The sequence below is a fragment of the Megalops cyprinoides genome, chromosome 9, assembly GCF_013368585.1.
Source record: "Megalops cyprinoides isolate fMegCyp1 chromosome 9, fMegCyp1.pri, whole genome shotgun sequence".
NCBI lineage: Eukaryota > Metazoa > Chordata > Actinopteri > Elopiformes > Megalopidae > Megalops > Megalops cyprinoides.
The window spans coordinates 29982682-29995049 of record NC_050591.1 but is presented as its reverse complement, the minus strand read 5'-3'; the positions used below and the strand labels follow the sequence as shown (position 1 = coordinate 29995049).

At 47.3% G+C, this 12368-nt stretch overlaps 1 protein-coding gene across 4 annotated transcripts in view; it reads left to right on the top strand.

The window, feature by feature from the left end:
• Positions 1 to 12368, top strand: part of nbeab (neurobeachin b) — a 269175-nt gene that overhangs the window by 218363 nt on the left and 38444 nt on the right. For all 4 annotated transcript variants that reach the window (XM_036537414.1, XM_036537413.1, XM_036537412.1 and 1 more), the window contains 3 exons: positions 8185 to 8302; positions 8422 to 8524; positions 9782 to 9897. In XM_036537414.1, coding sequence (XP_036393307.1) covers positions 8185 to 8302; positions 8422 to 8524; positions 9782 to 9897 — 337 coding nt within the window. The remainder of the gene's footprint in view (positions 1 to 8184; positions 8303 to 8421; positions 8525 to 9781; positions 9898 to 12368) is intronic.

Here is a 12368-nt window from a genome sequence, read left to right as displayed (position 1 = left end):
AGGGTAATTCCACTTTATGCCGCAAAAAAAATGATGCTCTAGATTCCGGCTGCATCCCGAAGGTGTCACCCGTGATAATCCTCAAAGAGCGTCCGGCGGAAAAGGGGGCCGTGTGTTTTCCGGATGATATACTGCAAATGACAGGAAGAATTATACGAGGGAAGACAAATCTGTAACATATTATTAAGCAATTTCAAGTGAATAACAGGGATAAAAGGATAATGGATGAGGGTGTCATTATTACCTTCGTGTAGAGGGGAGAGCCAAAGCAAAGGTAGAGAGACAAGATTAATTGAGGACGAGTGAAGCGCTCATTGCTCATCAGGCCCTCTCTGCTGCTCGGCTCTGTCTCTCCCTTTCTCTCGTTCTGTCTCTCTCCCTCTATTTCCCTGTCTCTTTCTCTCCCTCTCTCACACTCGCTCGCTCTCGCTCTCGGCCTCCAATCCTCCAAACCCCCCCCCCAACCAAAAAAAAAAAAAAAAAAGAAATCTCGGATTTGAAACGATCCGCTTTACCCTTTGCTGTGGCAGTTGGAGGAAGCTGGTAGCCAGGCCAGGAAGATTTCAGTCATCTTAAGGCTGACAAGTCCCTAAAGAAGGACCATTAGTGAAGCCTTGTTGAAAGGACCGGTTGCAAAATTACCCCATGTCTTCTCTCAAGCTTCTTAAATCAGACTGTGTGTGTATGTGCGTGTGTGTGTAAGGGGGGAGTTGGGAGCTAGATGTTTATTTTGTGTGTTTGTATGTGTGGCAGAGTTTCTGCATGTTGTGTACGTGTGTGTTTGTGTGCATCTGAAACAGCTGCACTGTTAAGCATTTCTCCAAAGAAGGCTTCGCTTTCAACACAGACTTTCCATGTGTTACCTATTATGTAGCCCATTTGATATGTTTCTCATCTTTATCGAAAGATGGTGTTTTGAGAAGTTGTGTAACGATATTTAAGAGATGAGTCCAGGTGCCAGGCTCCATGCAAGTTTTCAGATGTTGGCAAATACTACAGTTATATTTCTATATAAAAGATGAGGCCATGTAGTTTATGCAGGATACTTTACTGTTTTATCTCTGGCTGTTTATATGTGCATTGTGAGACAGGATTAGTAAGACTGTACTGAAACAAATGAACAAATAGTAAAGTGAATTTCAGGGATGCACTGATAGAGATAATAGCAAGGTATAGCAAGGTGTAGTGGGTCAAGGCCCTGGCTAATGTTTTGTACCATGTTTTCCAAACCTGTCTGATCACCTTGAGCCTCCTTAGATCATTAGCGTGACTGGACCGGAGACTGTAGACTTATTACCTGATATTACCTAATACCATCACTGTATAGGGGTGAGTTTGAGTTGCAAAGTAGAGCAGTGATGTTTTGTGTTGTGTTCGAAGGAAGACTAAGATTGATTGTAGACCATATTGAAAGTATATATTTACCTCCTGACCAAACCTAATGCTTACACTATCTCTCTAGTGGTCTTAATAAATCATAATCCACCTTTGTTGTCCCTCACTTTACTTGATGATGGTGATGAGGGTGTGTGGAGTATAATTTAGGGAAAAACAACCCACCCCACCCTCACCCCCTTCCAGTGTGGCAACTCCTGTGTTTCCAGAATACACACCCTTGTGATGTGCGTGAAACGCCCCCATAAACGGTATTGACAAACTTAGCCAGACGTTTGAGGCAGCGATCTGCTTGTGTGTGTGTGTGTGTGTGTGTGTGTGTGTGTGTGTGTGTGTGTGTGTGTGTGTGTGTGTGTGTGTGAGATGCATATTCATCCCTTTATCACATTGGTCTTGCCGGAGCGCCCGAGCGGTGTCATCACGCCACACTCGGGCTACCGCCCAAATGTATAGTGACACTGATTATGCAAAACCGCATCTTATTTTCCCCAATACCTGCATTTGGAGGCAGCTGCTTTATTAAAGTTGAGATACAGCACTCTGCGAGGGGGAACCAAGGAAGGCGCCTTTTTATGATAATCTGAAGGAATTTTAAATGTCTTTTTTTTCCCCCCCTCTCCTCGTAACAGTTGTCACATATGTGAAGAATCAGATGAAATGTGCGCTTTGATATTTTAGAATATTTTGCTTTAAATCTGAGAAGGGACCTCGAAAGGATTATGGCTCAAACTAAAATGTCGACGTTTGTGACATGCTTCCTTCAAGGCTTTTGGAATTTCTGTTTGTTCTTATGTTTGGAAAAAGGAAGTAGATGTGTGGATGGGCTGTTTTCATGCTCACTTTTTCATATTTAGGACAAAAAAAAAAATGGTTTGCGTGCCGCTTTTCATACACAGCAGCGGGTACACACACGTGCCCTGCGAAACAGAAATGAGATTCTTATTTTAAAAGGAAGCTTGATGCGGGTTGACACAAGAAGAATGGAGTTAGTTTGCAGAAGAGAAATGTTGCTTCGATGTGGAAATTGAGGTCAGGTAGGGGCAGCGCTTGCTTTGCCTGGATATGAATTAAAGAGGGAAGGTGATACAGCAGTGAAAAGCTAATGACAGGCCAGTGCGCAGAGAGGTGGTACAGCGGGCATACAGTACTCTGTCATTTTTCACTGGTGCTACATCCGCTGCCTGCTGTCTTGGGCTATTTCCATCCAGACCTTGGTATACTGTGTCCTGGCTGGTGTCTGGACTCACCTGCCATCTGTGTTGCAGATCTGCCTTCTACTGTGAGCCTTACGTACAGTGCTCTGTTTGCATTGATACACTTGGCACGTGGCCTGTAGGCGAGACCATTTCAGATTCATGGTCCCCTCACATGTGTTGGTGCATCTCTTGGCAACTGGAGATAAATGTTCAGATATACCTGCCTTTTCAGAGGCCTAAGGACTCATGTTTGCATCCAGTATGTTGAGTGAGAGGACCAGGTTCCATGCTCCTCAACCCATTCGCCCACATTTTTGGAGCTCTGGTGCATGCAGCCTGGAGTCAGACTTTGTTTCCTTTACCATCTATACAGTGTGTGAGTATGTAGTAAAATCCGTCCCACTCTCTCCTGGGGGGATAGTCCTTTCATTGAAAATCAGACTGCTTTGCCTTTCACATTCTCCTCGCTCACATTTTTTCCCTACAGTTTTTTTTTTTTTTTTTTTTTTTTTGCTCTTTGTCGCGTTATATACAGACGTGAAGCTTTGCGCCAGAAGCCTATTAGCCAAATCTGAAGAGGACACAGCAGAGGTGCTATCATAGCAGGTTGTCTCTGCATTTAACATCCCCATATAAATATATCAGTCATGCTGGCTTGGACCCTGACGGAATCATCTTAGTGCCCCATTTCAGCAGAAATTTGACATGGAGAGGGATCGCACACATTTCATATGGGGACAAAATTGCATCTGGGAAAAAGAAACCATTCTTTCTTATTCATTTCCCCCCCTATCTCTATCCCTAATGCAATATTGGGTTTGCTGTTTCCCTGTCCTTTGGAATATTAAAAATGTATGAATCTGTACCGAAATATGATTATAATTGTTTTTCTCCGCTTCAAAGCGTGATGTATTCCGTTTCAGTGTTTCTGAACTCTGGTTTCACCTGCGAGCGTCTCTCCTCGTAACGTCTGTCACAATATTTTTCCGCTTCTGACGGTTTCCCATGCACAACAGAGCCGAGGCTCTGTCACGTCTGCCACCGGGAGAGGGAGGAGACAGAGGGAGAGAGAGAGAGAGAGAGAGAGAGAAGGAGGATGAAAAAGACACAAAAGTTAAAATTGCATTAAGGGTTTTGCGGTTTTTTCCAAAATGATTTTTCGGGGAAAAAAAAAAAAGCACACGTGCGTGCCAGAGGTTCTGTTTAATTGGCGCATACAGGACACTGTCCCCAGTGCTGCGGAGGATAAAAAAAAAAAAATGAAAAGACGGAACAAAAGGCTTGGCTCGTCGGCCATTTTTCCCCCTGTCCCCGCGCTCCCTCGGCCCCAGCCGTGACAGGCCGAGAGCTGAGCGCGCCGGTGCCTTCCTGGTGGCGTGATTAGATTGGGGCCGAAATCTCCAGCTGGCAGGCCCGTCTGTGACTGGAGGCGGCCGTCCCCAGCGCGTGTCACCGCCTGACACCTCTGACAGGCAGGGGACAGCTTCGGCAGACAGGTTCATTAAATGGCATTTTTTACAGCTGGGCCTCAAAAAAAAAAAAATTGAGGGCTGTGCTTTGTCAAGGACCCGAGTCTAGAGGGTCCCCTGCTTTGTTGGTTTAAACTGGAGCTTTGTTGTTATGACAAATTTTTTTTGATGTGGGGCTGTTTTGAAAATGTGGCACTTTTTTTTCCCTCCATCCCCCCTGCCCTCCGCTCTCTCTCTTGTCCTTGTCTGGCCCTTTGGCCTGCGCTTTGTCACAGCGGGGGAAACCCAAACGTGCACCGGTCAGGGGAGGCAGGTGAGGGAAGGGACGATATGCTGCTTAACACGGTCACACTTTACACACAGATTTAAGACCTTTTTCTTTGTGATCCCATTCATCCCTCCCTCTCCCTCTTTCTCTCTCTGTCTGTATACCGTATCTGTGATGACACAGCACTGGGAAGTACCATATGGAATGTCATCCTTAAGTTCTACTGTTGCCGCTTAAGTGGATTCATAATTTATAAAATGATACGATGAAATCACATTGAAGAATTGGTCATTCATTGCTGTGCTGCGTAGCTGTAAGCTTTTAAATGAAGTGTATCGGCACTTGCGTGACTTATCCCTCTACCTTTCAGGACGTTATGAAATGTGCAGACTCCTTAATGTTTCAGTGTAACCCATGAGGTTGAGTGGCTGTCCTATCTTGGCTGTCTCCATAGGAATCCCTTTGAATGGAGCAAAAGAGGATAACATTCATATGAGCAGACTTTGAATATTTCTTGGTGTAAAGACTTCTGCTGTCGTGGCAAAGTCTGGATCGGCAAAAGTTTTCATTTGTGATGCAATTCTTAATATAAAGATTTTTTTAAATGTATTATTTTTCAAATCAATGAAATATATTCTGAAAACATTAAACATTCTGTTTGTTAAAAGTGCTAAAACTTTGCTAAAAGTGTTATTTGTTATTTATGTTATTTGAACGTAATTCCGTAGACCATCGATGTTTTTGACTTTCCATTTATTTGTCTTTTACTTTAAAATTCATCCCTGAAAATTTCTCAAATATATGTCATTTTGAAAAAGACTTTCTGGATGTAATTGCTCTTGCAAGTAATACTGCTTATTCCCTATATAGTAAAAGCTCTATGATAAGAAAATTGCATTTAAAACACTTACATGGAATGGAAACTGGGGAAAATATTTCAGTTATTGTTTTATAATGCGCTTAGATATGTAAAAAGACATATATTCGAAAGTGAAGTAAATATCATTTTTACAGTTGCGCTGAAATGTAGGAGAGGACCTTGAAACAATTAAATTGTGTACATATATTGATGTTTTTGTTGGTTTGACAGCTGTTTTAGATGACCTGTTAAAATACTCTCGTATTTGTTTGTTGAAATGGGTACTGAAAGGGAGGAAAACGTTGGCTCTGAAGATGTAATAGTCGTCATCTGAAAGTCATTGTAATGGGGGATTATAACGGGTCGTCCTTTGGTGAAAACAGACAGTGTATTTGGCTGCTGCTGGAGGAGTCAGTACACACGCCCAGAGCCAGATCTCTTTCCCAAAGTTTTCAGAGTCACCAGAGTTCCTCTTCATAATTGATACCGCTCTGGTCTCTTCCCTTTGTTTCAGTTGAGCTCGGAAATAATTTATTCTAGATGATATACACTGTCCAGAGGCATTCCTTTTAGAAGCTAAAAAGGGAGGCATAGCTGTCCCCAGATCGCATGTGTCCACTTGTCTTAGGTACACTTGATAGTGACTGAAATCATTTGTGTAGTTTCCAGACTTGTCAGCAGACTGGCCAAATCATGTGTTTGGGTGTACATGTATTTTACAGATGTTTTCAGCATATTCATTGTTTTATTTTAAATTGGCTGTTGCGTCTTAAGGTAACCCTTACACGCTAATCTTTTTATAAGCTAGCTTTTTGACTAGCTACCAAGCAAGTCAGTCATTTTGAAATCAGAAAACATTAAATTCAGTTCCACTGAAACAGACATAAAATTGACATTTGTGATGTAATATAACGTATACATAATATCTGTGTGTTCATTTTCTTGGTATTTCTTGGGCCAATCGAGTTTGGCGAGGGACAGTTAACCTCAGTTAACCATTGAAACATTCCTGTGGCCAGCTGTAGGTGTGGAAGAAGACACTAAGATACAAGCCTAAATTGTTGAAGGATAGCATTCTGGCCTAGCATAGATCAGGTACAGCTGAGGGAGACCAGTAGGAACAGAACCTCTGGTCTTCAGCCATCTCCCCTCCCTCTGGGCTTGGGTATGGGTCATAATCTCAGTCCAGCACCATAATGTGTCAGCAAAATTAGTATCTAGTTGCTTTGGATAAAAGCGTCTGCCGAATGACCTAAATGTAATGTAATGTAATGTAACCTACTGTAGATTCTCCTCCTTAGACCCGTGCAGGGAGAGGAATCACGTGTCGACACTGTGTGTTACCCTCCCCTTCCTCTGGCTGCTTTACATTATAGTCCACCCTGAAATGCATGTAATGAAATAGCTCCTGCCACCAAGGATGCGGTCACTACGCCTGCGTCTGCGGACACGAGGAGCAGCGCTGTCCCTGCGCTCGTTTAGGCCGCGCTCATTGTCTCCAAAGGCAAATGGCGGCGTAGGTGTCGCTGGTGCAAGAGAGAGGCGAGCCGCTCTTCCTCCCCAGAGCGTGACGCTGCCGCGGCCGCCGCTGTCATTATCCTCGTCGCTCTCGCTCCCATCGCTCTTCCCCTGCCCTCCTTCGGCGCGGCCAGCCCGCCTCTCCCCGCTGCCGAGGTCCTCCTTGCGTTACTTCGCGGCGGGGGGAGGAGTAAATAAGAGCGCTCTCCTCCCGGCGCGTCGGGCCTGGAGCTCGGCACTTCATTTACAGCTACCGCTGGCATTTACCTCTCCTCCGTTTGTTAGGCGGGAGGCTTCCTCTTTAGCCGGGCGCCGTCTCTATGACAACTGTTTGAGCGGGGATGCTGAACTGTCAAGCGGGAGGGCATTACGGAGAGGAGAGCGCCAGGGCGGTAGCGCCTCACCACAGATAGAGCATTTCAACATAATCCAATTTTAATTGAGCTCCAGAGACTGCGATGTGGCTGGGAAGGTCGGAGGAGAGCTATTCCAGGGAGAAATTAAAGCAGCCGGGCTTGCGCCGGTGCTCCCCCGGCCTGTCACCATTTTAAATGAGCATTAGCATTGGACCTAACCTACCCCAACGGAACATCTCACTCCTCGCTACCACCCCCCCCCCCCCAACCTCCACCCCCTCTCCCCCCCTCCCTGGTCCATCCTCCCCACCCCCACCCTCCGCCTTCCTCTCCTCCTTCCCCCTCTGAAGCAGAGGGGCTTTCATCTCTCGGTAACACCTCCTTGATTGAGTTTGAAAAGTGTGAGTGCGACCTGGGGAGACGCACGGCGCTCCCTGCCCCCCCCCCCCCCCCCACCACCATCACAACCACCACCCTGCCATCAGCGCTCGCTGGGGGGGGAGACAAGTGGAGAGGAGAAGAGGAGGAGGAGGAGATCATTCTCACCTGTCAGAGAATCGGGCTTGATCTCCCCCCAGCAGACCTGCGGTCACAGAGGTGTAGTTCTCTAATGATCCCTCATCCCGCCCCGTGCTTGCTGTTGCTATTGATTATTTATTTATTTGCAGACCCGGGGGTTGTTGTTGTTGCGTGCGGGGGGACCGGTGCAGACCACCGCAATGTATTCCGTGTGAAAGTGTTGGAGACACATAACATGGTGTGGCGTTTTCCTCTGTGAATCAGCAGCCTTTTTTCTGCAGGAGATGCGGAGCTCGGCTGCGTTCCCCTCCATCATGTGTTCCTCTGCAGAATCTGAATTGGTTTCCACGGTCGATCCTGCACAGCCGTCCCCTTGTCCTTAGCAGCCAGCTCGCGTTGCTACAGGGGGATTCTGGAGGGAATTCTTAGCATCGGAAAACCTTATAATAGTGCAAAAATCAATCAAAATCAAATTAATAAGACTTCGCTTTGTATTCGCTGGCTTGTACATATTCCCAAAGGCTTATTTTCCACTGTTCAGCCTAAGATGAAGCTCACTCTCTTCCCTCCCCCGTTTCCTTCCTCTCTGTGTTCGTTGTGTCAGGTCTTGGCGTACTCTGAAGGCCTGCACGGGAAATGGATGTTCAGCGAGATCCGCGCTGTCTTCTCCAGACGGTACCTGCTGCAGAACACTGCCCTGGAGGTCTTCATGGCCAACAGAAGTAAAGCCTCTTCCCCGCCGTTTCCTTTCCTCTGATTGACAATCAGACTGTGTTTTGCCTTCCTGTCAAGTTGTGCGGGTAGCATTATTTTAACAGCGTCCTGCCATTTCCTCCTTCAGCCTCTGTCATGTTCAACTTCCCCGACCAGGCCACCGTCAAGAAGGTGGTCTACAGTTTGCCGCGGGTGGGCGTCGGCACCAGCTATGGTTTGCCACAGGCCAGGTAGGGTTTTTCTGGTAAACATAATTAAATATGTAAATAAATACACAGTGTTCATTTTTAGGTATCCTACAAAAAGGAAGGAATGACACAGATATGACATTAGAATTTCTTCATCTCTGCAGTCATTTCAATTTTCGCTCAAAGACAGTTGTGCTGCATTCGTCTTTTTTGCCTCTGCAGGGACTGTAGAGCGAGTATCTTCCTGTGTATCGGGCAGAGAGAGAAGCAGCTTGCTGTAGACATTATAAATCCCATTGCTCTTGTCACTGGAGTGTGTGGGCATTGACCCTGACTGAACCGGCCTAATTCCCTTTCTGAAGACTCTATACTGCAGTCTTGCTGCAGGGATAGGAGCTAGAGGGAGAATGCTGTAGCTTCATACCGGCCACTCACAAAATGCATACACACATAAAAAAAATAAAACTGGAACACCTGTCTGCACACAGTCATTTGGCAGTAAATGACAAAAAGGCATATTGGAAAAGGGAATTTGTACTGTAGTTCCCACAATCCTTTGTTGTTTTCTGTTTTGTTCAGATGCGGCTAACACTTTTTTTTTTTTGGTTCTAATCCTGAGATTCTGTCCCTCGTTGAACTCCCCCTTCCTGGAGGAGTACTGTTTTTTTTTTGTGCATGCGTTTCATCGGAGGTGCCAGAAATCCCGTCATCTTTGAGCACACACGCTCGCGTTAAGACTCGGGTCTCTGCCGGAGCGTTTTTTGCTCCAGATGTAATTTGTTTCCTCATTAAAAAGGCAGCCTGCAGTATTGGTTGGCTAATGTCGGCGAGGCCGCGCTCGAGCCTGTGGAATGACATTGCGGCGTGCTGGCTGTGTGAGGTCTATTAGTGGCAGAGAGCGCTCCAGCTCCTCTCACGGCCCTTTATTCCCCCCACATGTGTGTGCCGAAGTACACTGCAGCGCCGGGCCTGAGAACTGCGGTCATTAGCGAAGAATCCCGTTGTGTCCCGGTAACGCTTTCATTCGCGGCGTTATCCTGAAAGTGATTAGGAGAACTCTGACAAGTGCACAAGTGTTCTGTGTACAAGCATACGCGTACAGTGTGTGTAAGTGTAGAGCATGTGGATGTCTTTGTGTTTTTTTTCTTTTTCTTTTTTATTATTTATGTCTAATTGTCGAGTCTTGCTACTTTCTGCTGCCAAAAAGGGCCCCTTCTGTAATAGCGCTGGAGGTGTGATCCAAAGCAAACGTCCCGCTCGGTTCCAGCGGCGCTAACGAGTGGCCGTGGTTTTTTCCAGGCGGATCTCGCTGGCCACACCGCGCCAGCTCTTCAAGTCCTCCAACATGACGCAGCGCTGGCAGAGGCGGGAGATCTCCAACTTCGAGTACCTGATGTTCCTCAACACCATCGCAGGTGAGCGTGGTCACTTCGCCCCTCCTCATCACTGCTAATGGGATTGACTTTGTTCTGGCTCCTAGAATCATCAAACCCGGGGCTACAGAGTGGCTCAGTTGGCAAGGCGTTTGTCTTGAGTGCAGGCTGAGATCCTACCAAGCTGTGTCATCAGCCAAAAGTGACCACAAGCCCACAAGAAATTGGCTTTGTCTCACCAGGGAATGATGCAGTTATGTTGGCAGTATTTCCCTGGTCTCACCTCTCTTAATGCAAATTGTCAGGCACCTGCCAGCTGCTCGGATGACGTAAGTGGAGTGGAGCCTATCCTCCAATTGGCACCCACTTCACTTTGATGCATTGTGGGACTGGAGGATCACATTCGTCCTGCTGCAGTGCTCCTTCATGACTGTGGAGGTTGTCATGGCGAGATGAGCCTAATGAGCAGTATCTGATTCCAGAGCAGGGATGCACAAAGGGAAAAAACACCAACAAATCAAATTAAAATTTTAACAGGGGAAGGCGATTCCATGTTTTTTTTTTCCTTTAAAGGAACCTCGCATGCAACACCTGGAGATCCAGTCTTACTGTACTGTTGCTTGGATTTATACTTTTTGTTTTCTTTGACCTGTAACCCAGTCCAGACTGCGATCCCCCTAGAGTCTGCAGTTGGTGAGGATATATCTCTCTCAGGGCATTGGGATCTTAGCCTTTTTCCCCTTAAAGATGAGTCCCTATGTTCTCTCTCCCTGCACAGACACCATTGTTCTGAATGAGTACCTGTATGTCCATGCTCACGGTTTACATTGACACAACAGGGAGGAAAAGAGTGTATATAAATATTCTTCAGGTATTTAGTTACGCTGTCAAGAAGCGGTTGCCGTGCGTGTTTATGCTTACCGCTGTTGTTGTTTGAAACGGGAGGCAGCGATCCTCCTGGGTAATTAGTGGCTGGGAGTGAAAGCGCCCACGTCTGCGTGGCGGAGGGGTCCTTTTTGCCGAGTCTCTGATCTGAACCGTGACAAACGGAGAGAGAGGGAGGCGCACACACGCCGCCTGGCACACAGAGCGCCACGCCGCGAGGTGCCATCCTCTCACCGCATAATTATGCCTATTTATATTTAGCCATCTCCGCGCGTTCGATACATTATTGTCAGCTAATTAGATCTGAGGCAGACCGGGAACATGCCGAAAATTCATTAAAAATTGCCAGTAATGACCCCGGCTGACAGGGGGTGTCAGAGCAGCGTCGGGCGGCAGACAGGCGGGAGAGGAGCGCGCCGGCGAGGAGTGTTAACGTGCAGGCAGCGCTGTTCTAATTAAACACTATTTCGCCGTTATTAACATCCCCTGCACCCCGCCGCAGTCTACACCGCTGTCAGGTCTCCCCGTATCACCGTCTCTCCCTGCCCTTCTCCTGTCCTCGTTATTAACCTGTTTAATTAAGCCTTCTATTCCAAAGTTCCGCCACCCCCCACCCCCGCCCCCTTGTTACGGCACGCCGCTCCTCCGCTAGGCCCCGGTCGTTTCTCCGGAGGCTCTCGCCATGACTCCCACAAACACACACGCACGCATAAGAAGCCGGCTCGTACCCGTTTCCTGAAGCAAAATGCCCAAGGTTTGCATCCGTTCTGAGTTAGGAGACTTGAGTCTATTTTTTTCCCCCTGTGAAGAATAAGGTAAAGGAACAGTTTGGCGGATAATCCCTTTCGAATGTGTAGGTGTTAAAAGAAAGCAGAGCAGGGAAAGGAAGGCGTCTGGGGATATCTTTGTGAAAAACACGGCAACGGGGCGAGATGGGGGGGGGGGGGGATGGGTCCTGCATGGATTCAGCCTTGAATTAGAATAATGTGGCTGTATGAGCTGACATATGGGTTTCATCACAGAACAGCCCTTTTTTTTTGGTGATGTCAGGGTGCCGGGATCGAGAAGGTTCACCCCTGCCAGCACCGCGCTGCCCACACGCCTCAGACTCTGGCGTTTTTGCATTAAACAGGCAGGATTCATGAGGTGCGGATCCAGCCGGCGGTTCAGAGACGGCGAGCCCGCACAGTCTCCACAGACTTCGCTGTCCGCGGCCATGATGGCCGACCTGGAACCAGCCGGTCTTGGGCTGCTGTCTCTCCGCTTTCGTTTCTTAATATCGAGTAATTGGGCTGGGAAACTCCGCCTATAAGAGTGAGGCAACGCTGCAGAATTGCGGACGTATAATTTCCCATGACAGTTACTCCTGCGGTCGGGACCCGCCCAGGTCTGCGTTATTGTTATTCATTCCTGGGAAAGCACAGGCAAAGGGCAAGCATACCGTGTAAAATAATGACTTCCCACAATGTATTTGGTATCTGAATCCCCTTTAGATTTATTGAAAGCAGTGGCTCCGATATTTCTTGGCTCGAATAGGCATAGTGTTTTGGGGGAGGCTGGAAGGCTCGGCAGCTGCCGGTAAGGATGCTGTGCAGGGACAAACAGTGTGGGGGTTGTGGAAGAGGAAG